This window comes from Gymnodraco acuticeps, unplaced genomic scaffold (assembly GCF_902827175.1).
Source record: "Gymnodraco acuticeps unplaced genomic scaffold, fGymAcu1.1, whole genome shotgun sequence".
NCBI lineage: Eukaryota > Metazoa > Chordata > Actinopteri > Perciformes > Bathydraconidae > Gymnodraco > Gymnodraco acuticeps.
Genome location: NW_022991632.1, coordinates 275,045 through 302,194, shown reverse-complemented (window position 1 = coordinate 302,194; position 27,150 = coordinate 275,045). Strand labels below are relative to the sequence as shown.

Below are 27,150 nucleotides of genomic sequence, written 5' to 3'. Positions count from 1 at the left end.
AGCCCTGTTTTGATCCATAGAAGAACATTGATAACATTGTTAAACCCCTTTAACCAAAAAGTGAATACATGTACGTACCACCTACCAGCTTAACCACACATACTGTTAATTCTATTTATTAAAAACCAGTATTTGCTTGCCAAGTAAAAGGCTACATGACCCAAAAATGGTGTGCTTGTTTAAGCAATATAGAGCACCGTCATGCGGCTTAAATTGTATGAAAGCAGGTTGTCCAGCAGATTGGAAAGTTGGAGAATCAAGTTACATTGTTTATATTGCATTATATATATGTATTTTATTTAAAGTGGCAAACGTTGTTGCAAGTTAGTAAACTATGTGAACTCGAAATAATTGAACATTGGATTATTGTAATTTCACATAAATGTTCAAACAAATACTAGTTACATTTGTGTAAATGTTATCTTGTAATTACAATTTAATTTTATGAAGTTTTCATTATCCTTTATAATAATGTCTCCTTCCTCAAAGAACATATACATTAACCCTAAGTATGTCCTCTCAGGCGAACCCTTAGCTAAACTTTCAAGTGTTTTCCACAATTTCTCAGTCTGACGCACACAAACGTAAAACATGGCTCGGGTTCTAATCTTACCTTTTTTCTCCCCAAGACACCACCAATGTATTGATTAGAATCAGTGTAAAGTTGGTAAACCTGGCAAAGCGCTGCCTGACATACAGAACTCAGGGAAGTATTTTACCCATGATGACGACATTCTACATCCGCTCTCTACGTTTTCGCTCGCTGTCTTGGCGCGAGACTTGTCCGACAGAAGAGGAAACCTCTAACCAACAACAATAACTTCTGGAAAAGCTTTAACTTTATACACCGACGGCAGCTGAACACGGAACCTGTCGATTAACAGCGTTTAATCAATCTGGTAAATTATTCCGTGTTGCTTTTCTTCCTCCTAATCTATATTTAATATGACAATCTGCTATAAACTGAAGTGATACTGGCTACATAACATTAGCTAGTATCCCTGCGTATAATATAAACCCTTAATAGTGTACCTTTATATTAACTGTCACTTTATGCCTACAGACTTGTTTTTGTTATTACTCTTATCATGAATCACCTTGTTTCTACAATGTATGTATTTACAACCAAAATACCTGTCATGAACAACAGTTATCCTTTCACAAGGAGTGGTCTATCTATCTATCTATCTATCATTTAACAAAGTAATATCAATAAACCATTGATATTCTCTCTACAAGTGACATATGAGCCCGTTTAAGATGTGTTAACTGCTGCTAAATGTACTAAATGTCATGTGTATTAAGATACATGCTGTCTAAATGTATGTATATGTTTTGATTTGTCCAGGTTAAAGCCCATTAGCAAATGGTGATGAATTATTCTGGTCCTAAACATCACAACAACAGTGAAGATATCTTTTTGAGTTGCTCTGTTGATCCTGGTCTAACTGTATCCTACTGTGTGGCTGATGATGAGACTGAACCTTCCTCTGCAGGCTGTCTGATGCTGTTTGGACATAATCAGGATGAATTGCGATCTTTTGGCAACGTGCAGTGCTCTGGGCTATCTGGAGGGAGACACCTATCACAAGGAAGCTGAATGCTTAGGTGAGTGAGTGTCCTTAACTAAATGTTATAAATGTCAACCTTAAATACATGATATACAGTTTAACGATGTATAATGATGCAAAGCTCCTGTACTTCTCTGACTGTTTGGTCTCTGTGTTGCAGAGAGTGTGAAAGACTTGATCAGGTATTTACGCCATGAAGATGACACACGTGACGTCCGCCAGCAACTCGGTGCTGGCCAGATTGTACAGAACGACCTTCTACCTATCATCATCCAGCATGGACAAGACAAGGCCTTATTTGATGCCTGCATCAGGTATAAACCAGAACATTAGGCTTGAACTTGTAAATAATATGCTCATAAAGATTTACAATATCAGGGGGACAACTAAGCAATTTGTTAAAATGCCATATTATGGTTCTATTGATACAATAAACCCAATATTGAGATATATTATTGCCATAATGGTAGTATTGTTTTATTCAACATTGGTATTAGATTTACTGACTCTTTTCGAATCTTTTTAGGCTCATGGTCAACCTTACTCAACCTGCCATGCTCTGCTTCGGTAAAGTCCCCGATGACCCAGTGTTCAGACATCACTTTTTGGAAGTGACTGCTCATTTACAAGCCTGTAAAGAGGTATGGTGATCTTATCATGTCAAAAGATGTGCAACTACTGTAATAACAACTTGAATTCAAGTTTAAAATGTACTATTTAACATAATAATTATTAACTGTTTCTGTCCTGTGCTTTAATTTCAGGCATTTGCCAGCGAAGCAGTGTTTGGCATTTTAAGTGAGACATTATACACGCTTCTACAACTGGTGAGTGTTTAACTGGTAAAAAGCAAATAGAAAGTTGCTTTTCCCATTATCCATTTCCTAGATTATACCATAACAATGTTGGTGTCCTTCGATGTGTTTCTTTCTGTCTATCCTGACTAATTTCCTTCTTTTTCAGGACTGGGAGCAGAGACAGGAGGAGGATAACCTGCTGATAGAGAGAATGCTGCTGCTGGTCAGAAACGTGCTTCATGTTCCTGCGGACCCCTGTGAAGAGAAGGTCTGACTTTACCTTGTACCAACGTGATCATATTAGAGGCACCTACATTCGCCCTATAGAATATGACACTTTACCCCCCATCTCATCATCTGATCTAATCCCCGTCTCTCCTGTAGAAAGTAGATGATGATGCCAGCATCCATGACAGGCTGCTGTGGGCCATTCACATGAGCGGTTTCGATGACCTGATCAAATTCCTGGCGTCGGCCCAGAGTGAGCAGCAGTGGAGTATGCATGTGTTGGAAATAATCTCCCTCATGTTCAGAGACCAGGTACGACAGACGAGTCCCTCGGAGGCACACGTACAGGTTTCCAGTTGCTCTGTGTTTGAGCTCTTCTTCTTTCCTCACAGACGCCTGAAGCTTTGGTGAGCGCCGGCCAGGCTCGTTCAGCAGAGGAGAAGAACAGAGACGGTCTGGAGCTGGAGGCACTGAGGCAGAAGGAACACGCTGCAAAACGCTCCCGCACATTTCAGAGAGGAACCAGGTACAATCAAGCTCTTAAACAGTCGGCGCAATCTTTATTTCAGAGCCAGAATGTGTTTGTTTTTTGTATATTCCCTGCAATATGTCATAGAACCCCTTCAGATGTGATACAGGAAGCTTTTCTTTGTATCCCATAAAGTTAAAGAATTGTTTGATTTACTGGAACTTGAAAAATAAATGTTTGTTCTTTTCGTCTGTGTAATGTCTTTTTTTCAGACACTCTCGCTTTGGAGGCTCCTATGTTGTGCAAGGCCTCAAGGCGATTGGGGACAATGATGTGATTTATCACAGAAATATTCATAATGTGAGTTTGAGTCCTGTAGCTTATATGTGAAACTTAAAAAGATCCTGGTGCAGTTATGCTTCAAATATATTTTCAATATGAATGTTCTTTTTCTCTTTTAGTTCAAAAACCATACTCATGACAGCGGCAAAGCAGTGAGACGTGTTCCCAAAAGGTATCGACAGGCTCGGGAATGTAAGGACAAACGGCGCTCCGCCTTAAACGTCCGACTCTTCCTGCAAGAGTTTTGCGTGGACTTCTTGGAGAACTGCTACAATCGCCTCATGTACCTTGTCAAGGTCAGCTAATATGTTTATGCGCTATAGGTGACTCACAAATAATCCTTCTTTTACCAAGGATAGAAGTAAAATACTCTAAAACACTTTCATTTTTCCCTCTGCAGGAAAGTCTAAGTCGAGAGCAAACTCAGCAACACGATGAGACGTACTACCTCTGGGCGCTCAGCTTTTTCATGGCTTTCAACCGCGGCAACGGTTTCCGCGCTGACTTAGTTTCTGAGACCATGTCCATCCGGGCTTTCCATTACATTGAACGAAACATCACCAACTACTATGAGATGCTTCTTACAGATCGCAAAGAGGCCACGTCCTGGTCTCGCAGGTAAGAAACTCATCAGGTAGCAGGTTGACATGTCAACTGTTTGTTGGTCTGAGACTGATATGAAATACTTATTTTCTAGGATGCACCTGGCACTTAAGGCATATCAGGAGCTGCTGCTAACTGTAAACGAGATGGACCGCTCACAGGATGAAAGCATCCGTCAGAGTTCCAGCGTTATTAAAAGTAAGTTTCAGACCGCCATTTTAAGTTTGAACGGTAGCCTTTTCTCGAAGCTCAATTGGAACACAAATGAGCACAACAGCTTATTACTGTATAAGGGTTTAAGTATATAAATATCTTACTTAAATAATACCTTCACTCTTTAGGCAACATCTTTTACCTGATGGAGTACAGGGAGATTTTCGTGACCCTGCTCAGGAAATATGATGAAACCAAGCAGCCTCACTCCTACCTCGTAGACTTGGTGGAGTCCACTCATCTCTTCATGCGCATGTTGGAGCGCTTCTGCAAAGGGCGCAATAACTTGATGGTTCAGGTAGGTTCTTCTGCTAAGTTTATATTGTGTCTCAATGTTGTGTTTTTAGTTGATGCTAAGAATATTAATATTGTCCTTTTTACCTCTGCAGAAAAAGAAAGTTAGGCGGAGAAAGTCTCAGGGTAAAAAAAAGCCCCCGGCTCCAGATACCAGTCCGGAGGCTCTGGTAGAGAGCTGGAAGATTGTGGAGGAAGAGCTGAAGGCTTTAGGCTTTCAGGTCAGTGGGAGATTCACCCTCTTAAGAATCAGAACAACATGACAAATTGAAAAGCTATCATTGAATTGAAGTCTCTCCTGGCTCCCAGTAAAAAGGACCACCTTTACCAACACTAAATACTACTTTTCTGTCATCTTTGAGCAGTTGTCGGAGTCTTTAACTGAAGGCATCGTGCCATTTGACGCCACATCTGAAACTCCACTTGAGGACCAGAGGACGGAGGCCATGGTGCGGGTGCAGGATGCGCTGCTAGTTCGCACGGGACCGGAGGCGCTGGGGATGCTGCGAGCTGCCAGGTCAGCCAGACTCAGCATGCCCTTAACCCCTCAGAATAAATAAATGTTTAGTCATTTAAAAAAAAAAAAACCTCCACTCAAAATTAGTTTTTCTTAAGTGTATGTTCCCTCAATGGTTCACAATGAATACAATTTAAAGGCTACTTTTATTTGTGCAAAGTTTGTCACAAAAGAGCTGTCTTATTATTCCTCTACTGAAGGGTCAGATGTACTTTTGCAAAATCAGTGATTCGATCATATCAAAATATAATCATCAATCATAAGCAAAGGTCTAAGGATAGAGGGTGTCGTTTTTCTCAGACTGATATTCTGAACAAACTGTGCTGTTAAGTGTCTCTACTGTAGGCTATTTTTATTTTATGTACAGCACTTTGGCTCGACCAAACATCGTTTATAAATGTGCTATATAAATAAAACTTGATTTGATTTGAAAGTTAGAATTGAATAATAAATCAATTTCTTGTCATTTTCAGGGAGGTGTGGCCAGAGGGAGATGTGTTTGGTTCAGCTGATGTTGACCCCGAGGAGGAGCTGGAACTTCTTAAGCAGATCCTGTATGCGAATTTGCCAAGTAAGTTTTATTAATGTTTTATATTTACGTGATCTTTTTTTATCACAGCATCAAACAAGTATTCAAATGATTTTAGGGACCTCTCCTCCTGAGCCTGTGGCAGAGGAGTATGAGGAGGATGCAGCAGAGTTAGAAGAGGAAGAGATGGAGTCTATCCAGGTGTCTGAAAAAGAGTTTGACTTTCTAGACTTTATCAAGAGGTGAGCAAATCTGTGACAGTATTTGCCACTGAACGCCAAATATTGGTGTTGTGACCTTTCTTATGGAGCGTGTTAATCTTCCTTCACCCCTCGCAGGTTTGCCCAGCCCACTATTGTGCGTCCATACCTCCTCTTATTAAAGACATATTCAAAAAACACACCTCACACAAACCACTGCATCGCCCGAATGCTGCACCGCCTGGCTGTCGACCTCAAAATGGACGCCCAGCTTTTTCAGCTGTCAGTCTTCAACCTTTTCAACAAGATCCTGAGTGACCCGGCTGCAGCTGCTTACAGGGTACAGTCATGACATGAGAACAACATTCAGTGTTGTCAAGCAAGCCATATGTGATCGAAAGTCAGTGTGGACGAGACGGAGGCTTACTTTTATTCTCTTCTTCACAGGAACTCGTGACCTTTGCCAAGTTTGTGCTCAACCGATTCTTCTCCCTGGCAGCGAAAAACAACAAGGCATATGCTGAGCTGCTGTTCTGGAAGAATGTGGGTGCTGTGCGTGAGATGACCGAAGGATACAGCAAAGAAGGGTTAGTGCTTGTTTTTTTAATGCCTACTATTGTGTCTAATTTTAAGCTGACCATTGTTAAGACAAAGGCCAAATAAGATTTACAAGTATTGCCAAATCGCTAGTTCTCGGGTTCTGCCTTTTGAAATATTGCATCTTGTTGTCCTGAATATGTCAGAGAGGAAAAGAGACCGGCATGGACTGAAGAGGAGGAAGAGGAGTTGCGCAACCTCTTTGAGGAGCACCGTGATTCTGAAGGTCTGTTGTCTTTTTGTTTGTTGTACAAGTTAAAAGATGGAGATTATTTATTTTTATTTTGCAGATTATTTTATTGACTGTTCATTTGTGTTTAGTGCCAGATGTAGTGGAGACGCTGCTGCCGTTACTCAGCAACAGCAACCGCACCCGGCGCCAGGTGGTGACGCAGCTGGTCCACATGGGTCTGGCGGCCAGTGCTAAAGAACTGAAGAAACAGAAGTATGTACTTGAGAAAGAATGAGTAGTATATTGATGGTATACCCAGAGTATATATTTCAAAACCTTCCTGAGATGGTTAACTATAAATGGACAGATACAAAATGTGCAAGATGGCACTTGGAAACAGTGCCATCTTGTTCCATTATATTTTGAACCACACCAATACAATCTTGATTAATAAAAGCCACACGTTAAAGGAAAATATGTATTTGGTATTGTGAGGTGAACTGTCCCTTTGTTTGTGTAGGGAATGTAATGCAGGATGGCTCTATACACTACAATTAATTTGTTTCTTCCAAAAAGGAAAGGAACCCAGATTGTTCTGTGGACTGAGGAGCAGGAGGAGGAGCTGCAGATGCTCCACGAGGAGTACAAAGACTCTGATGGTACCAGACACCAAATGATCATCGTACCTCACAACCACTGTCCGAAAAAAGCAAAAACTTGATGAAACCATTTTTCCACAGATGTGCTGGGTGACATCCTGAAGAAGCTCACAGCCAAGCGCTCCCGTGCCCGTGTGGTGGACAAACTGCTCAGTATGGGCTTAGTGTCGGACAGAAGAGAACTCTATAAGAAGAGGAGTCGCGGCGCTCCAGGGAAGAGCTCTGGGAAGAGAATGGTAGCGTCATTTCAGATCTACTCAAACACTTTACACAAGGTTATTTAGAATTGAAAAATAAAGACAACAATGCATATAATGTACATTAAAAGTCACTCTTTCTCTGCCACAGACTGAAGAAGATTTCCTAAACGAACTAACACAAGGGTTCCCGGATGATCCAGTGGACAGAGATGATGAGGAAGAGGATGAGTCTGAAGAAAGTGAGGAAGATGAAGAGCAAGATAGGGAAACATCACAAAATAGAGGAAGGAAGAGCCAAAGCCTGAACTCGTCAGTGGAGAGGAGACCTGATGTAGGCAACATGGTGAATACACTACAACAGGAAGGTGAGACAAAGGCCCTTTGTGCTTTCTTCAGTTGAGTGACATTGGCAAATGGTAAAACATTTAATATAATAATATTAATATAATACTTTCTTTAGATTAAATTAATTTTTTTCAAATTGAAATTAGTCTTTTTGGTTAGATAAAATCATAGAGATAAACAGATCTGGGCTTGACACTGTTGTTATGTGTTGACTGTGAAACTACAATACTAAAACATGTTTCTATTATGTACTGTTAGGATTAGTTTAATTGTGTTTTGTTTTTTATTACCAGGCATGTCTGCTCCCTTGTTGTGGCTACAGAATCGTCTTATCAAAACGGCAGAAGACCGTGAAGAAGACGGTGAGTAACACTGTGAAAAATGTTTTGCAAATAGTTGATTTACTCTGTTGCAAGTGGTCATAGCTCTCAGGGAACTAACAGCGTGTGTGAAAAGCATAATGTCCTTAGTGTTGTTTGGTCTGATAATGACATTGTGTCTTCCATTTCACAGGTTTGTCCCAGCCTGTGCCAATTGTACCTCTGAACGAGGAAAATGAAGACGCAATGGACAAAAAGAGCTTCCAGAAGCTGCTGCGAAAACTGGGTCTTCGAGCACCTGAAAATGAACAGGTGTGGGGTTTTTGTGTGTCCTTTCACCTTGTGCTAAGTATAGCATTTTGATCTGATCTCTGTGCTTTCCTTGAGAGAGAGTTTCTGCATTTGCAAATACAATTCTAACATGTTTTTATTTGACTGTTCTGTAAACAGGAGACATTTTGGAGGATCCCAGCAAAGATCAGTGTGTCCCAGCTGCGGAGTGCGGCTGCAGCTCTTAGTCCAAGAGAGGAGGAACCTACAGGAGGAGAGGAGCAGGACGGCTCCAGAAGTCCAGCCAGAGAATCTGAGAAGGAAGATGAGATGGAAAAAGATAAGGAGCAAGAGAAGGAGAAGGAGAAGGACAAGAAGGGGGTCTCAGGGGAACAGAGGGCTGAGGCTCTGAAAGCTCTGCTGCTCAAACGCAAGAGGAAACGCCAAACCTCCGAGCAGACGGGTATGTGTCACAGATTGAGCACCTCGTCTCAGTTAACACTAGTTAATTACAGCTCTGTCAAGTAGGTAGGTGTTAAATGACATACAACAGCCTGCTGCGGCTCATATAGCAGCCAATGATGTGTGTATGCATAAGAAAGCCACTGCAAGGCTGGTGGATCAACGGGAAACTAGATATAGGATGCAGCATTCTATACCAGATTAATTATTTTGGCTTAAATCCACTGCTTATTAAAGATCAGTAAAGGTTTACGATGATTTACTTTCATTGTTAAACTTCTTTGTTGTTTTCTCCCTTTCTCAGATTTCACTCCTGCTGAGGATACAGAAAGTACACCTGAGAGGTGAGGCATCGCCCTTTGTTTTTTGTAAATCAGCTCAGCCGAGCAGAGATCTGAAAACTACTCAATTCTGTAACTGATCCTGTTCACACCAGGTCCCAGGAAAATACCTCAACTAAGAGAAGCAAACGCAGAGTGTTGGACGACGACAGCGATGATGATGATGATGAAGATGAGAAAGGTATCTACGTGTTTGACATTGAATCAATCATTTCATATGTTAGTTTAAAGGTATAATATGTAACATTCACATGTAAAAATATCAAACAAACAGAGCTTTGTTATATATAAGTTGTTGAGTTGTTAACTCATATTATTATTTTTTTAACAATTTTCAAACCTAGAAAAAAACACATTTTAATGAAGGAAATTGTCTGTTTGATTTGGTCACCGACCACTAGTCTAAGACAAGTTACAAGCCTCAGACAATATTGACTTTTAATCCAAACTGAACATTTTGGCCGACACATTACTGTCTTTACAGAAAATGACTCCACCACTGCAATGGATATTGAAACCAACGGGGATGCAGATTCAGACAAGGAGGATATCTCTGCTCCTGTGAAGCGTAGACGGAAGATGGTCTTAAGTGATGACGATGAGGACGATGAAGATTAGTAACTTTCTTTAATGGACTTTAGAAACTGCAGACAGGGGAGAGATAAAAGGCCTTCACTTTACTTAGAGCTGAATACAGCCCTCTGGAGGCTCTGCAGTCCAGACAAGGGAAACTATTAATGAAATACCTAATAACCCAAAGCAAAAGGCCCTTTAGACTGGTGGATACATGGAGCTTAGTAGGCGTTTTGTCATTTCTTTGTTGAGCTTTCTTATTGCATGTTTGTAGTTATGATCGTTCATCAGCCTTTGTTGTTAGTCATCCTTTTTCTCTTAGTATTCTCAGTATGGACATAGATGTTGCTGTCAGAGAAAATGTGCATCACAGGTTTTCGTAACTTAATAATAATGTGTTTGATCTGAAAGTTTAAGGTTAATTGTTGCAATATTTAGTTAAAATTGCCTCTTGCATTTGTATTCCGGTCATTTTCAATGTCAACTTCGGTATTTAAGATTTACATGCATTTCTATTTGATAATAAAAAAAGAATGCTGTGGCTCACTGGCAGCTTTTGTTTTGTCACTTTGTTGCACTGTATCATTCTAACACTAGAGGGTGCTTAAGAGTTGAACTGTTACCTTTGTGAAATGTTTTAAAATATATATATATATATATCAATACCTGGATGTAGAATATCAAATGTTAACTCTTATACTGTACATCAATTTAAATGATTTATTTTAACAAGACTTTTATTAACATAACCCCTCCTGTAGTGAGTAAGGCCAGGCTCAATGAGAATAGTGACATAAAACCACAGTATATCTACTTGGCTTTATACTTATATAGAGATGACATGAACAAATATGTTTTGTTTGAGCTTTCTTATCATGTATGTGTGCAGGGCAGTCGCTGCCTGTAGTCTTCAGCGTGTTGCAGCGGTGTTGGAGGAGGTCTCCTGTCCCCACATCTGGACCATGTTAGTAACTTCCTGTCACAGCATCTGCTCTGCCCCCATCCCACAGAGCCACAAGCAGACCTGACAGTCCACAGATACTGCTGTGAGTTAAACATGTGAGCACGACAGTGGGTGGGTGTACATTCGTGAAACTAAGATTAAAGTTATCTTGCTTCGTCTGTGTGGAGGACTGTCTCAATATGTCTCCATATGATAACCTAAACCAGGCTTTGACAGGCTGTACATTTATCAAAGGGAATAGCAAGGATGACTCATTGTTTTTATCAAAACATAAAAGCCTGGAGGCTGTATTGCATAAATGTTGGCAGCCAATGTATTACAAAGGAATTATATCGTGCAAACTTTCAGTAAATGGAAGCCATATTGTAAATCGAATTGAAGATCTGGCTTCTACTTTTAAAGCTACAGAAAGTCATAGAAAATCATAATTTGCCTTCACAAAATGTCCTAAAAAGACATCCACTATATTACCTTGGTTAAAAATATGCATATAAACTTGTTTAACTTGTAATAAGTAATTAATCAATTACTATCGTAGATCAGTTATAATCCATTAGTTAGGACTATTGTGTAAATAAGTTAGTGTTGGAATCCAATGACTATAGTTTTTGGTATACCTATCTGCAGTAGGCCTATTTCTCCAGTAGGTCAGAGGTCATGGTTTCTGTGTTACTTGATAACTGAACTATCAAGAGAAAGCTAGTGGAAGACGACAAACAACAAAAAACCTAGCAATGTTTTGGGGGTTTTATGCTCTACAAAAAATGTTTTAATTAGTTATTCATAAATGGTAAAGTAATCATGTTTAATAGGCCTAATACACTTGTAGGCTATTTAGATTTCTACAAAACCTTTAAGTTACAAAGTAATTAACATGGAAAACAGGAACAACAATTCAGGATTCAAATGTAAAATAGAAAGCATTAACATTTAAAAGAAAGGATTTAGATATCAATTATGACCTGGTCACCTATACATCCTTCAAAGGGGCCTTTATTAGAACGTGGTGTTAAAGCTAGCACTTTGGACTATTCCCAAAACAGCTGTAGTTCAGCTGGTGTGGGTCTTAATTATAACTTTAGCTGACACATGTGTTCTCATGGGAAGTTGGACAACATCTGACAAACACAAGGGTTTTCTGTAAATGGACTAATTATGTGACTAATATTTTATTTATTTTGTGTCAAACACAAACACCCTAAAAAATCAGGTAAAAGTAAAATCAGGGTGAGTTTATTGCAGGAGCTCAGGTATAGCCAGCTAGCTCATTAAAGCTAGGGCCTCGCTCATCTGTTGCTGAGCCCCCTCACCCCTCCCTCCGCTTCTGACGACGCTGCTGGATGGAGATAGAGAGGGGGATTGGGGGATTGCCTCGGAGGGAAACTTTTCCTCCTTTGTTTTTTTAAGTGCCGTTTACTTCAGCGACGAGAAATGGAAGAGGGGAGGTGTGTGAGGGAGGTTAGTTAAGATTTTCCAGAGAGGAGGAGGACTCGGGAGTAGTTTGGTGAGTGGAGCCACAGACGGGAACTCCAACGGTTAGACAAGAAGTGAGGGAGAATGGAAACCAGCTAACCGTCCTCCTCACATCTGCACTCAGCCATGTTTGCGTTCAAAACGTGTGCCTGAGGCAGGGTTGGGACAATAATGATGCCGTTGTTGTCAGTTTAATGCTAGTGTGTGAAGTTTAAACTAGTTAAAAAGAGCTTAGGGAGACGTTGGGAGAAACCCGGTTTACCCTGCTTTGTGTCGGTGAATGGTGGGGTGTTTTTCCTGTTTGACAGAGCAGATTGTCAAGGAGAAGTTACAACTGCCGAACAGCCAGGCTCAGCGGTAAGTTTTAAAGTAATTTACTGAAGAAAGAAAATGTGTTTCAGATCTCCACATGACTAGATCATTCTTTGTATTTACAGGTTTGGTTGTCTGACTGCTTTTCTTTTTCAGTTGACATTTGAGTATGTTACTCCATTTACCGATAATGACTGATTGTAGTCGAGCGATTCCACCTCAGGTCCTGCCTGATGAGTGCCAAACTCTACAGCTGGAAATATTTGTAATAACACGTAGCCAGCCTGTCTGCTTCAATGGCTGCTCCCCTTTTACATTTTACACTTGAAGCACATAATGCAATTGATCCTTCAGCCTTTGAGGACAAGGACATAATCATCCAGAATAATAATGTCTTTATTGGTGTGCACTGAACCAAACATTTAGCCCAACATTCCCCAGTGCTGGGCTTTGATCAGGACTGGCTGGGAATAAGTTAGTGATATGAAAGTTCTGCCATTGGAAGAGGCAAGTGGCCTGTAGTATAACATAATAACTCAATTGTTATTTGAGTTTTTAATAGTTTTAAATCCAGTCATGTGTTATAACATTGTTTGGCAAAGTTGAATAGTGTAGAATAAGCATATGGAAGCATCCCTCATCTGTTAGGCAAACATATGTCTCTTTATAGCTCACGTTGGCGTGCAATCTCCCTGCGGTTCTGCTGTGTGATCCAGGCTGGGAGTGCATTTTGGGTTTTTGTCTTGAGATGACAGCCTACATGTCCTGTCTATACTGGGGAGTGCAGTCTGTAGTTACCCCGTGCAGTAAAGACACACACCACCACCCCCCCCCCCCCCCCCCCAAATGCACCACCCCATCTACTTCACTGTCAGCCTGCACCAGATGGTTTTACACCTTTGAAAAGGCAGAGAGGAAGCCCTTCCCTGCTCTGGGAAAGAGAGAAGGCAGGAAAGAAGGCATAGAGCGCAGGGGTTAATGAAAGTTAGACTACACATGTTGTTATGTGTGGTGCCTTTTAATTAGCAAGGACCCAAGAGTGTCGTTTTTGTCTCGTTCTATGCTATGGTGACTCCTCTTATGTTTAACGATTATTATTTAAAATACTTTAAAAGAGTGTTTTTAGGGACAGAGAGTGTACACAGCAAGAGCAGCTGACCCACACAAAAAAGTAGGAATCCCCATTTTTTGAGGACCGGCTTTAGTTTTAGTTTGGGTAATTGCTGTGTTTGGATCGGCTTTCCTCTTCAAACACAAGCGATCTTTCCCCCCTTAAGACAAAAAGGCCAGGCAAAGGTCTATTCTTCTATTTGGCTGGCTTTATCAGCAGTAACAAACTTATCTGAAATGGCCAACTTTATGATTTATACTAATAAGTTGAATGAAATACACAATTCTTACTTTTTACTCTACATAATAAAACAAATGTGTTTGTCAAAAGCTGTCTGATAGCCCTCAATAAAAAATGGAATATCTCTTATTTCTTTTCAGTTGTTGTGGCAGTTAAAAAAGACGAAATTGCTTTCATTCAGGTGGGTTTACGTCAGGGGTTTTCAGAATTGTTTGGTAAGCACTCCAACATTGTCAGGCCTAGGGATGGGACGATATATCATCTAGTAAGAAAGAACAGACGCACACAACGTTGCTTTGGTTTTGATTATTTATGCAGAGGGATTCATTATTTCCTTATTTAAGAGCGAGCTGTCTTATCTTTGCAATATAAATACTTGTTTCTTATCAAGGTATGCTTACAACTGTTAAAATGGCACACAAGCATACCAGAATCATTTTGGATAGTCGGGACATGAAATTCTTACCATCCCATGCCTAGTCAGGCCACATGCTCAGGCCTCCTCCATCTGTCCATATGGACGACACATGGACATTGTGTACTGAGGAGATACTCTACGCTTGTCACAATGAATATGAGCAGTTATGGGAGAGCTGTTTTGTATAATCTGCCTTCATCGGCAAATGCAGATGATCCCTTTGTCTTCCTGCATTACATATTAAATGACAAACTAAAGCGTAACTAAAAGAAAATTTAACATGGCTGAGCATCGACCTTATTTCCCGTGAGACTCAGAGATGGAAGGATTCTGAGACTCCTGGGTGCAAGAGAAACCCCATTGTCACATGGAAACCACATAACAACTGATTCCAGTCATTTTGAAACATCCATGGGCTACTTATAGCCCTTAAAACATAGGTTATAGTTATTATGACATGAGAGGGGTGTACAGTTTGCTGGAAAATAAAGGGCACACGTGATATTTTAGGCTCTTGAGATCGCTGTAGGAGGTACAATTATTTTGAACTGGAATTTGAAAAAGACGGTAAATGGCTGCTCTAAATGATAGAGCTGCAGACATATATAGGCACTGCATGGAGGTCTGAAGTGGAGCACTACTTACTCTGGCACTACAGCAAACATATTTACAACATATAAGTTCATCAGTTTTATCGGATTTTACTTTGACAGTCTGCCTAAGAAACTCTTTAACCCTGTAAAAATAAATAAAAAACCCAAGTTTGATGAGAGCTAAACCAGTTTTAATATAATAATATCATTATTGCTGTATGACATTTTCCAAGATTGACTTCACACAGCACACTCTTGTAACTGTTTGGACGTTGTTCCTTTCTTCTGCTCTAGTCCAATAGCGTTCATTAGCAGAATATATTATCTCATACACAGTGCCTCACTGTCATGCCCTCACTAACATATGGACTCCACCGCGCCGCCTACTAAATGCTGCTCTCCACCACAAACCCTAATAGAGCGTTATGGAGCTGCCCCACCTAGCTGCACACGCTCCACACTGTTCCTTCTGCTGCTGGATAACTGCTTCAACTTACTGCAGCATAAAGTGTTCTCTTGGTAGATGGATATAACTCCTAACATGTTGTATTGCCATGTGTATTTCTAATGTACATTATACGCGCATGCACCATCAACATGTGACTCTTGAAAAGGCTCCTTATTGTGTTTCTGATCTTCCTCATGCCTCTCTTTAAGTAGCTCTCTGCATTTTCAAGTTGAAAGGCCTCCATTGTTAAGACTTTAATCAGGCCTGAGATTGAGAGATTATGAGGAAAGAATAAGTCAGAAAGGCCTACTTCTTTATTAAATATTGCCAAGTGACTATTATTTGGGTCCATGGCTAGAGGGCAGCATATTTGGCCGGCAGAATTAGGAACTTGATATTTTTTGGAAATAGGAGACAGTTTGAGTCCTACATTACATCTGCCAGGAAGATGGTGACTAGTCAGCTGCCAATTGTGTCTCATTAAATATGATGTCAATGTGCATAACTCTAAAGAAGTAATGAAGACGTTGAAACACTTTCTGTGCTGTGTGCAATAGAAATGTAGCAGGGCGGATTGAGTCAGCACTTGGAGGCAAATCGTTTTGAATAATATTCACAATTTTGAAAAGAAAACCCCTTTATTTTAGTTCAATAAAGGTGTGTTTCATCCTGCATATGTTTGTATCACATCTTGTCATGTAGTTTTAAGTCCATGTACTGGTAAATGTCTTTTGATTTAGCAACTGATGAGTAGGGAAAGACCATGTGACATACCGGAAAGGCTGCTTCTGTAGAGAACAGACCTGAATACAGATGAAGATGAATATATGATGCATTTATCACAGATGCACAAAGCCTCTCTGACGTTATGCCTGATTACATTTGGCCCTTTAATGGCACCTTAGCGAGGTATTATGTTAAGATTGTAAGCTTCTGAGAAACCAGCATCATAAGTAAGAACTTAACTGTTATGCATCATGTATATCCTTATAGCGATAATATTTAAAAACTAAAGCTTTAAGACGAGCACACATTCAGCTTCCACAGGTTTGATTTTAGGCAACTTATATTCTTCTGTATGGCAGGAAGGAGAACAGACCTCTTGAAGCAAATAGCAAATAAATGAGGGTGGGGGCTGAGGTAAAGTGCACGCCCCTTTCTTGAAGGGAGGCATGTCTCTGTGGCGCAATTGGTTAGTGCGTTCGGCTGTTAACCGAAAGGTTGGTGGTTCAAGCCCACCCAGGGATGTTTTCTGTTTGAATAATCAAGACCTGCACACACCAATCTGACAACAAAGAACTGACACAGACGGACCCCGATTGTTGCGTCTCTGCGTTTTGGTCATGTGTCGCACTGAAACACACCGCAAAGACTTCAGCCGACGGCCAAGAAGCACGTACGAACTGCACATGCATGAGTGGCAATAACTCTCCTTAACAGTAGGCGGCGGTAGTGTGTATTCGTCATTCAAAAGAGGCAACAACCGGAAGATTTGTTGTTTATATCACGCAGTCTGCGTGATACACCGAGAGAAGAAGAACAGACTGCGTGATATAAACAAACAACAAATAGCGTGTGCGTTCCATTTTCACTCTACAGCGAGAAGCTCATGGGGCTTTCCCGAACCGGTGTCGAGAGCCGATAATCGGCCTGGTGTGTCCGGGCGGCACCAGGCCGATTATCGGCGTCGGTGGGCGTCAGGCAATCTGACAACAAAGAACAGACGGACCCGACTGTTGCGTCGCCTCGCGTCTCTGCGTTTTGGGCCTAGTGCGTCCGTGCCTTAAGGCAGCGTTTCTCAAAGTGTGAGGCGGGGATGTGATAGGTGGGTCGCAAACGGGCGCGATGAACGGGATTTTTTCTTTTGTTTTTTACTATAAAAAAAAAAAAAAAAACATTTTAAAAATGTGGCCCACCAACGGCAGCGGCCCACCAACGGCAGCGGCCCACCAACGGCAGCGGCCCACCAACGGCAGCGGCCCACCAACGGCAGCGGCCCACCAACGGCAGCGGCCCACCGGGAAAAGTCCCGAATCTCCCGATGGCCAATCCGAGCCTGCTCGCACACACACAACTGAAACCAAAATCATTTACAGACATATGTAAAAATCTCTCATACACACATGTGAAGCGCTCTCTCACACACACACACACACACACACACACACACACACACACACACACACACACACACACACACACACACACACACACACAACAGCGTTGCAGTCGGGAAGAAAAGCAATGTGGAGCGGCACCTCACCACTTCATAAGGAGTTTAACAGTGACACTTTTCTAAATCCCGTTTGTGTCCCCCCACTTTACAAATAGTCCTATGTTTATTATTATTTTGTAACGCAAGCCATCATCGCCACGGAGGAGCACACAGCCTCTGTGAGCGAGCGAGACAGAGTAAAAGAGAGAGAGCGAGAGAGCACACCTTTATCTATTTAATATAGATGTAAAAAATAAATTAAGAAATCATTCCAATGTGTACTATAGGACAGTAAAAAAAATTAAAATGTTTAAAAGGGGAGTGATTAGTAAAATATGCATGAATAAAAAGAAAGAATGCTAACTAGGTAACATAAGATAAGAATAAACCAGTTTAAATGATTTGTTATTGGTTGTGATGATATTCTAAAGATGTTTGTATTATTGAAGAGTATACAGCTCTCTTTCATCTGAGTGTTGAGAGCTGTATCCATAAATTCATTTTGGGCTCAAAGTGCACCAGATTGATGCATTTCACTTCGACATTTAAAAAAATATCTTTTTTTAAGGTTAAAGGTAAGCATATAATAATGTTAAAATGTGCTAAATATATACACTGCAAAAAACAAAAAAAGAGGAGTAAAAGTAGCCCCCGACTTGTTTTATTTTTTGAAAGTAGCTCTCATCCTAAAAAAGGTTGGAGACCCCTGTTGTAGAACGATACATTTGACAATTTTAAGCTTGGCCTACCATTTTATTGGAGCGATGAGGAACAGGTGGGGCTTGAAAAGGCCCACCTGTTCAAAGCGGGGAATGACAGAAAAAGTTTGAGAACCACTGCCTTAAGGTAACAGTTGACGTGTTCAGGGGCAAGGTTCCAGGAAACCAGTAACAAAAGTATAACTGTTACACATTATCAGTTGCTGTATGTCCTTCTTTCGACAAAAATGGAAGACATGAACTAAAGCACATTTAGCTTCCACAGGTTCTACTGTATTCTAGGAAAACAAACTTCTTGAAGCAAAGAGCAAATGAAAGCGAGTGGGGACAGAGATCAATTCCACACCCCTTTAGGCAGCATAGCATGTCTCTGTGGCGCAATTGGTTAGCGCGTTCGGCTGTTAACCGAAAGGTTGGTGGTTCAAGCCCACCCAGGGACGTCACCTTTTTGAATAAACATACAAGGGAACAACCCAGGTTACATGTTACAGGGCTATTAATACAGTTGTGAACACACCGTGACACAGTTAACTTTGCAGTGTGTGCATAGCATAGCACAACAGAGCTCTGAAAACATAATGTAATTGCTATATCTCAGGTTTTGAAGCTCGGGCTGAAATTGAAGTCCCAAATATCCATCGCCATGATCTAGTTTAATATCTTTATTTATTTACTTGCAGATGTGCCTACGTTTTATTTTTTGATTTGTACATTTATGCACTTTTATGATCATTGTGTATTTTACATATATCTATGGAGGATATCAATAACATTTACAAAGCCTGAAAGCATTTAAAGCCTGGCAAATAGAGTACATTTACTATCATGTGGTGCTTTGTTCATTACGCAAGTTGTTACATCACACCAACTCCATGCTGCAATATTTTCCATTGCGTAATCAGAGACACAATGGCAAGTGTTATAAAGATTAGCGTGTTAGCCAGACAGATTAAAAGCTTGTTTTCATAAAATTGCTGTTTCCCTATAGGAACCAATTTGCTGTTTGTGTTGACAATGCTAGCTTTCATGGCAGTGAAGAGCATACTGTAGGTAGATGCATCGTGTTTCCCAGACTCATTTGAATCTAGGCAGTGCTGTTGTTGAGATGAAGCGATGTTTCAGTGTTGATGGTTCATCTTTTTGTTCCTGTCTGCTCTCTGTCACAACACAAGGGTCAGTTCCTGCTGAAAGCTGATGTTCCACTTCCTCCTCTGGTCCTGAGCTTCCTGCTATGGAGAGACAGGAAGCTCAATTGTGGCCCATATGATGTCTTGCTCAATATGAGAATTAAAGCGGATGTTATTGTGACGATGAGCATCAATGTATCCATCTTTATAGTATGGGGGTTATAGCTGTTTGAATGACCCCCAATGTGACCATAACCTTTATTCCCATGGTTCCTTCAGCTGGTTAGAGTGTTCAGCTGAAGGTGGTGAGATTTATTGCTACAACTGCAGAGCGCAGACCCCGGCACGTCTCACATTCTTGGTAGAGTCTTCCGAGTGAAGTTGTCAGACAGCCAGGTCATAATACGGCAGGATTTCAGTTTCTCAGCTGGCCATAGCCGTCAAGTTGGAGGAGCTCTTGCAGAATCCTTGGATCTGAACACACACGCCCACCCAACTCTTCTTCAAACACACCCAAATTTGCTATGTGGGGAACTCTTTTAGTCAGCCCAGCCTGTTCCTCAGCAGCTGAGCACTCAGTCTGCTCAGCCCCCCGCAGTGTTTGTTCAGGGGGAGTATACTCCTGGGCAAGTTTTTGTTTGAAGGGTAACATAATATTACAATAGCTCATTTTCAGCTAATGCTTATTGTTTGTCAATTCACAGTTCCTCCTGCTGCTGCTTAAGTAAATGTAAGTGATACTTCTAGAGGCAATTGTGTGTTTTGTTTTTCTATTTTCTTACCATTGGACTCCAAGAAAAGGGGTTTGGTACATTTCAAACCTCTACTGATCAAGCTTGTCCTTGCTGGAAATGAAATACTCTGTAAACTCTTTAGCCCTTAATCAGCCGGTCAGTGGGTCCACCAACTATTCGACGGATCGTCCCTGGTGGAAATACCTCTCTGACCTTAGTGATCCTTTGGCGTCATAATGAGGATGACAAAATGTTTTTGAGGGAAATATATTAATAAAAAACCTTTTGATGGATTGCCATTAGATCTATTGTATGTAAGGTCCTTTAAAGACAAATGTGATCCTCTGACTCTTCATCTAGCACTATTATGAGATTTGGTTTTGAATGTTGTCCAGTTCTTTGTTTTAAAGCATACAAAACTTAAATAATTATTCCAAAACATCAGCATTCTCACTGTGAGCATTTTAGCAAGCTGATGTTGGCATCAAGCTACAACTAAGTAAGTACACTGCAGCCTCACAGAGCTGCTAACGAAGACTCCCAGTCTTATTGAGTTGTATTGAATTAGTTGCCAGGCGACTTCAGCTCGCAGAAAATTCAGCTAAGAAGAAGAATCGGAAGGGCCTCCAGAGCGCTCCGTCATTAAGATAGATAGTTCTGTTTCTAGTTAGGACACCCTCCCTCCATCAGTCACCAGCGCTCTGAAGGCAAATACTTGGCACACATCTTACAGCAAACACTCGGGATCTACCAGTCCCCTCGGTGCTCTCAGCCATCTTTATGCGGTCTCCTTTTTTCGTCCGCATGGTTTCCTCTGAGTGCCACTAGAGGTCACAGCATGGGCCTCAGAGTCTTTGTTTTGCCCCATAATGGCTCCATTCTCCGTCAGCAGCAAGGCCTTCCAAGCCTGCTAGACATAGGACACCATTGTGACAGAGAGGTAACATGAGGCGGACTCATGGGGAAATGTGTGAACTTGTGGTGTTAAGTTAATTACTTTTAAAATGGTGATGAAATATAAACTAGTTCACACATAGCACCTGGTAAACGAAAAAGTAGTCTGACCAATTGCAATAGAAGATCAAACAGTATCCAGATATGATGTGTGTTAGAGAGGAAGACATTGGGCTTCATTGATTTCTATTAGACTGACATTTGACCATATAATGGTTTAACTGGAATCAATAAGCGGACCACAAAGCGCTCATTCAAAGTCAGGCTCTCTTGAAGAAAAAGTCAAGAGAAAATCTTGTTAGTGTCCAATAACCAAAATTATTGTGAAAAGAAAAAAGGGCTACTGAGTGATATGTTACTATATTTTTATATTTTGTAAGATAGAGACATCAAATCACGTGTATTTGTGTATAAATCTAGAGAACAATAGATTACCTGTACTTTTTGTTTTACTTAAGTGCTGTGGATTAGGTTAATGATCTCTATTTACCGAGTAACATACAACAATTACGTCATGTAGTTTGTTAGAGGAATGCATAGAATTTGACCTTACTCCATAACTATTTAAGCTTCACATTTCTCACTATAAAACAAACAGCAAGAGGTCACAAACTCTCAAACTCTTCCCTGCAGGAAGCGTGCTGGTGCAGGTGTTTCATATCCAAACCAACCAGGTGGCCTTTCGCTGCATTCGTGTCCTATTGGACAAAGGCCAGCTGGGGCAAAGTGCTCCAGGGACAACCAATAGCAATCTGTAAGAAGTAAACGTATAGATACCTTTGTGGAAGTACACATTCACATTTGAACACTTCCACAATGCAACCCCAACATGGAGAAGAAGATCACAGTGAAGAGACCAAAGCCCTCAACAATGAGCTTCCTGTGTCTGTCAATCCATTTTCTAACCTCTTATCCAGGGGTTCATGGGGCTGGAGTCATGCTTATTGGGCAAGGGAAGCCAATCCATCACAAAACATTTAGACTTAAACTCAAGTGTCCTCAGACACAAATATAGAGATTATATTTAAACTCTTCTTGCGACACTGCTGACCGCCGTGCCGCCCTGAGCCCCGTGTGTAGTTTTATTATTTCCTGCAACAAAGTTTGGTTCCTCATTTTAAGTTGGCTAGAGTTGATCCACAGAGCTCCTTTTTGTTTGAAAATATTTTATTTTGCCTTTGTCTCATTCTATCAATATTACTTTTTGACTTGCTTTAGTAAATTATCTTAGCTATTAACGTATATCCTCAAAGTGGAAATACACTATAATATAACCTCCACTAAACCATAATGTCCGGACTCTAAATGACCACATCCTAAATGTGTGTCTTTCAGTAAAGAATCCGACATTGACGTTGTCACTGATGGGAAGCAGAAAGAGGGAGACAGGGATATGAAAATCTGTGAGAGACTAAAGAAGGAAAGAAAACGTTCCAATGGGCTCTCATTTTTTCCATGTCAAGTAATTCATAGGCAGGACATACAAATTACAGAGCCCTGTGTCTAAGTAGAAGTTGGAACAAATGAGGCACATTTTACTGTAAAAGAGGACAAATATTTAAGGTGTGGAACGTTCCATTTGAAGCAGAGGTAGTGGATAGACAGAGAAGACAAAGATCTGGCACAAAGCAAAGAATAAAGGCAGGAGGAACTGTTCCTGACTGTTTGTCCCAAGCAGAAAACGTGAGTGAGCTGTAATCGGATCTCAGCTGTGGTGAGATCATACATGAGGCCTCGGAGCGAGCCGTCCACCCACAGACCCTCAGCCCCACTGCAGCCTCTGTGGCTCGCTGCAGACTGAATACAAATGTAGCTTTTCTATAGTACCAATTTAGGTGAAATTAAAAAGAACTACTACAAATGTTTGAGGCATTGTGTTACGTAAATGTGATTGAAAAAAGGTGGTCCATATTTTACACTGTACTTTAGTTTATCAGCTTGTTACTGTAGTGAAAACTGCATCTCAAATGTGGGAATCTCTTTTTCTTGTTGGATGACCCGAAAGACTTGTGTTCATCTTTGAAAAAATATTCCTATGCCTGATAAACATTTTCACAGTGCTGAAAAAGTCAACATTTTAGAGATATATGACTTTTACAGTTACATAGAAACATAGTAATGCTGGCTGTTATCATAATAAATGATCAATTACCTGTAGGTGTGTATATCTTTAACAATGAAGATGGTCAAGGGGGTTTAGTTGGAAAGAACAAAACAAAAATGGATTAATTGTGAAGAAAAAAGTATATTCAAACAATTACTTTTCTCAGAAGACCGACCATTGATGGCTGTCAGAGTTTATGACCCTCATTATTAAGACAGGACAGAGATCAACAGGGTGCCTGTCTCATTGATTAAAGCGAGTGAATGAGCTGCTTGTGTGTGCCCAGGTTGCATAGCTTTGTGTTGAGTGTATGACAGCTGCGCATACAGAGCAGCTAGGCAGAAGTCACAGTTGACCTGGAGGTTTCACACTTCACATTTACCCTGGAGAACTTCAGTTTTCTGTGTTGATCAGGATACCACACCATTTCTTCATTTTCCGGTATTTCATAAACATGTCCTCTTCTTTTACATTCCCCAGACCTGCTCAGATGGACTTGAGATAACGTCACCAGAAGTTTCACCCTTGTCCCGAACTCCAGCCTCCCGCAATCACCCATAATGGCAGACCTCAGCGGGCTGAGCACCGAGGGGGCCGGGACAGGCTCGGTCGAGGTCGACGCCTGCAGTTTGGAGATAGAGAGGAAGTATGATGTCATCCCTGCCGTCATATGCTCCATGTGTTGCCTGTTCGGCATCATCTACTGCTTCTTTGGTGAGGATCCCCATAGACTATGGCATCAGGGAGGGTCAAACTAAATGTTTTTGGGATGAAATAACACACCATCAAAATGCCACGTGTAGCTTCATAGTACTGCCTTAAAAGTCACCTATTGTGCCAATTGTGTCCCCTCTGTGTAAAGACATTCTGAAAGTTTCAAGAAAAAATATTCTCTCTCTTTTTGTCCTGATCCATTTATATAAAAACATGTCTGAAAATGAGCTGATCAGATTTTGGCCACTTTATGAAGTCATAACGTTGTTTTGGCTTGTGTAACCATTAGCCAATCACCAACCAAGGTAACCCTGCAACTGATGCTGCAATGAATGATCTGTTTGGTATTTGGAGCCAAACACTTCAGAGACATGTTTGTATATATCTGAGACCTGTAATATATTGATGAAAACAGTATAATAGGGGACCGTTAAATATCAATTTGGATAAACGTGTGCTTTTTCTTAGTGGTTTCACACGAAAACATTCTCACTATGTGTCCAGAGTTGCTTTGTTGAGCTTGAACCTTTCACATTTATATTAAAGGATAAATGTTTATCCTCTGATTTTACATCTCCTTATTCCTCATTGTAACTATTTCCGGTTTCTCCTCCTCTAGGTTACCGCTGTTTCAAGGCGGTCATGTTCCTGTCTGGTCTGATGTTCGGCTCCGTCGTCATCTTCTTGCTGTGCCACAAGGAGCACGTGCTGGACACGCAGCTGAGCGTGGAGGCCAGCGCCGGGATTGGCCTCGGCATCGGCCTGCTGTGCGGCCTGGTCACTATGCTGGTGCGAAGCGTCGGCCTCTTCATGACCGGCCTGCTTCTGGGCCTCCTATTGGCTCTCGCCGCCCTACTGGTCACTCACCAGTTCTACACTCCAACCACAGTCTGGGTCCCACTGGGTTCCCTTCTGGGGGCGGGCATGCTGTTTGCTGTGCTGACACTGCAGTGGCAGAAGCTCTTCACCATGATCTCCACGGCGGTGTTCGGGGCAGCCATCATGACAGTGTGTGCTGATTACTTCGTGGAGATGCTGGTGTTGGCTAATCATGTGTACGAATGCTTGCGCCTTACAACCGGGCCACCTCTGTGCTGGTACAGCTGGGTCATTCTGGGCATCTGGCCCGCCCTCAGCCTCATAGGAGTACTGGTCCAGTGGAAATTGACAGATGACAGCTTCTCGCACACTGACGGTAAGGAGGAAATATCGTGCCTTTGAGTTCTAAATGTCAACTTTCAAGAATTGCACTTAAAAACAGAGGGATAAATGTGTCTTCACAAATATCAGGCAACTTACTCCAACTAGGTGAAACAGTAACACGTATTCACAGGCAGGAACAGCCAACGAGAGACCTAGCTCTGCCCCTTTTCAACTTTCTAAGAAAAATCCCAATTTCTTGCCAATTGATAAATATGGGCCCAGATGTTTTAAGTTAGTATTTAACAAACACACATTTTCAACTTGTGCTTCTCACAGTTTTTGTCAGTTTTTATTTAAACTAGGGCTGCTCGATTATGGCAAAGATCATAATCTCGATTATTTGGGTCAATAATTGTTATTGCGATTATTAAATGCGATTATTCATTGACTTTGAAAACATCCATTTGTTGGAGAAAAAAAAAGTGAACAGTATGTTTTTAACAGTTGATTACCCTGAACTTTAAGTATAATTCAACTGAAAAAATTATTTAAAAAGTAATAATAATTTCAAAAAAATTATCGTTTTATTTCGATTACGTTGTTTTCGTAATCGTTGCAAGCCATAATCGTAATCGCGATTAAAATACGGTTAATTGAGCAGCCCTAATTTAAACCATGATGTGATGTTACAAAAATGCCTTTGATTTTTCCCTTCTTCTTGTAGTGGTTATCAGTCGGAGACAGAAGAGAGTCCAGCTGATGCGGATTCGAGAGAAGGACGCCAAGAAGCGACAGCAGGCAGGTGGGCAGGAAGGCACGTACCGCCGTAAACCCACCCCAGTGAAACGTTACGCTGGGGATCTACTGGCACCGGTCAGTGTCACCCAACATGGCGTGTGCTGTAGATAGTCATTAGTTTGTTTGTATGGCATCAGTTTTATCTCACCAGTAAGCATAGGTCTGTCATGACACTAACGAAAAACAATAATATTGTTAACCACATTTATTCTTGGCACAATATAGCCTCCAATTAAAGCAGTTATCGTCACAGGCCTAACTAATGCCATGAAATTCTTGCTGATGTCCCTTTTTGTGTGTACCTGGCTCATCTCTCCCTGTGTTGTTTTTCTCAGAGCTACCTGCAAAGTCTGCGGGACAGACAGATGGGCACCGGCACTTCCCTTAGCAGCATCGGCACTTCCAACCACACCATGATTGACTTTGACTACGACACCGGGTCCACCGCGCCCCTCACAGCTACAACCCCAGTTGTCAGGGTCTGAGCCAAACAGAGAAAAGAAGGGACTACTTAAAGCTCTGCGGTTCTCTAACTGTGTCCTCCTAACCTACAAACGGCTCCCCTCGTGCTCTTAAATGGATTTAGAACTAGGATGTGCGTCTGTTCTGTCAAAGAGAATGCTGCTTTTTGGGGAGAAGTGAGAGGTGTTTGATGAAAGCTATAATATAACCACTGTGTTCCTCAGAGAAACACTTAAACACAGACACTAACAAAGTAGGGTCCTCCATTTCCTTTTATCGTGTATTAAATACATAAACAGCAAGTACGAGCCTCGTATGTTATTCTGTTTTGGTAGTGAATAATACAAAACAATATGTTTGACGTTACATGTACTGTTCTTAAAAAGTTAGTCATTGTCCTGAAGTGTTGTGTTATTACCTGTCTAACTGTGTGCTTGTAGAAGTTGTGAAAGTTTATCATTAAAATGTGTATTTTTTAGAGTTTTTTAAAGATAATGAAATATGACAAATGGATACATGGAGTATGACAGAGTGTAGCAAAAGCTGAAAGGTGCAAATAAATAACAGTTTGTATTTTCTGTCAGAATACAGTAGGTGAATAATTTAGACTGTGTGTATGTTTGTGGAGTAAACGTTTTATAATTTAATTTATGTAAAGTACATGGTAAGGTTTAAAAAAGGACAAAAAACAAAGCATGTTTGTTGTTAATTTGTAGATTTTTAAATAATTATCCATTGTGTTGTTTGAATTCTGAAGGGACAATGCACTTGTTACCTGAATCTGTACATACCTGTTGATAGAAATAAATACATGTGTTTGATACAAAACTGTTTTTTAATTATTGATCGAGTTTGTCTTTTTGAGCTCTTAGCAACACTGGCAGCATTACTCAACAGAATTTCTCATGGGCAATAAAGA

General features: G+C 41.0%; 2 protein-coding genes and 2 non-coding genes across 6 annotated transcripts; all 4 read left to right on the top strand.

The window, feature by feature from the left end:
* The first annotated feature begins 633 nt into the window (after positions 1–633).
* Positions 634–10,269, top strand: timeless (timeless circadian clock). Its single transcript, XM_034198295.1, has 30 exons — positions 634–899; positions 1,497–1,608; positions 1,732–1,885; positions 2,098–2,212; positions 2,336–2,398; positions 2,535–2,636; positions 2,753–2,908; positions 2,989–3,122; positions 3,338–3,425; positions 3,527–3,703; positions 3,808–4,025; positions 4,105–4,208; positions 4,352–4,521; positions 4,613–4,738; positions 4,883–5,034; positions 5,508–5,605; positions 5,682–5,805; positions 5,902–6,103; positions 6,211–6,350; positions 6,507–6,586; positions 6,682–6,805; positions 7,109–7,191; positions 7,273–7,427; positions 7,540–7,756; positions 8,030–8,098; positions 8,250–8,368; positions 8,507–8,789; positions 9,093–9,132; positions 9,225–9,310; positions 9,614–10,269. Exons 2-30 carry the CDS (start codon positions 1,527–1,529, stop codon positions 9,745–9,747), a joined length of 3,795 nt encoding a protein of 1,264 aa, XP_034054186.1. The 5' UTR covers positions 634–899; positions 1,497–1,526; the 3' UTR covers positions 9,748–10,269.
* Positions 10,270–12,031: 1,762 nt separating this feature from the next.
* Positions 12,032–27,059, top strand: LOC117534167 (transmembrane protein 198-like). Of its 3 annotated transcripts, none has more exons than XM_034198294.1 (5): positions 12,032–12,496; positions 23,595–23,828; positions 24,448–25,023; positions 25,696–25,773; positions 26,105–27,059. In XM_034198294.1, exons 2-5 carry the CDS (start codon positions 23,675–23,677, stop codon positions 26,155–26,157), a joined length of 861 nt encoding a protein of 286 aa, XP_034054185.1. In that variant the 5' UTR covers positions 12,032–12,496; positions 23,595–23,674; the 3' UTR covers positions 26,158–27,059. The 3 variants fall into 3 exon arrangements, with proteins under 3 accessions (XP_034054185.1, XP_034054184.1, XP_034054183.1); XM_034198293.1 differs by having other exon boundaries at positions 25,696–25,785; XM_034198292.1 differs by having other exon boundaries at positions 25,696–25,844.
* trnan-guu lies at positions 16,436–16,509 on the top strand. Its single transcript has one exon. It is a non-coding gene; the product is annotated as a tRNA-Asn (tRNA).
* trnan-guu lies at positions 18,562–18,635 on the top strand. The gene has a single exon. It is a non-coding gene; the product is annotated as a tRNA-Asn (tRNA).
* Positions 27,060–27,150: the final 91 nt, after the last annotated feature.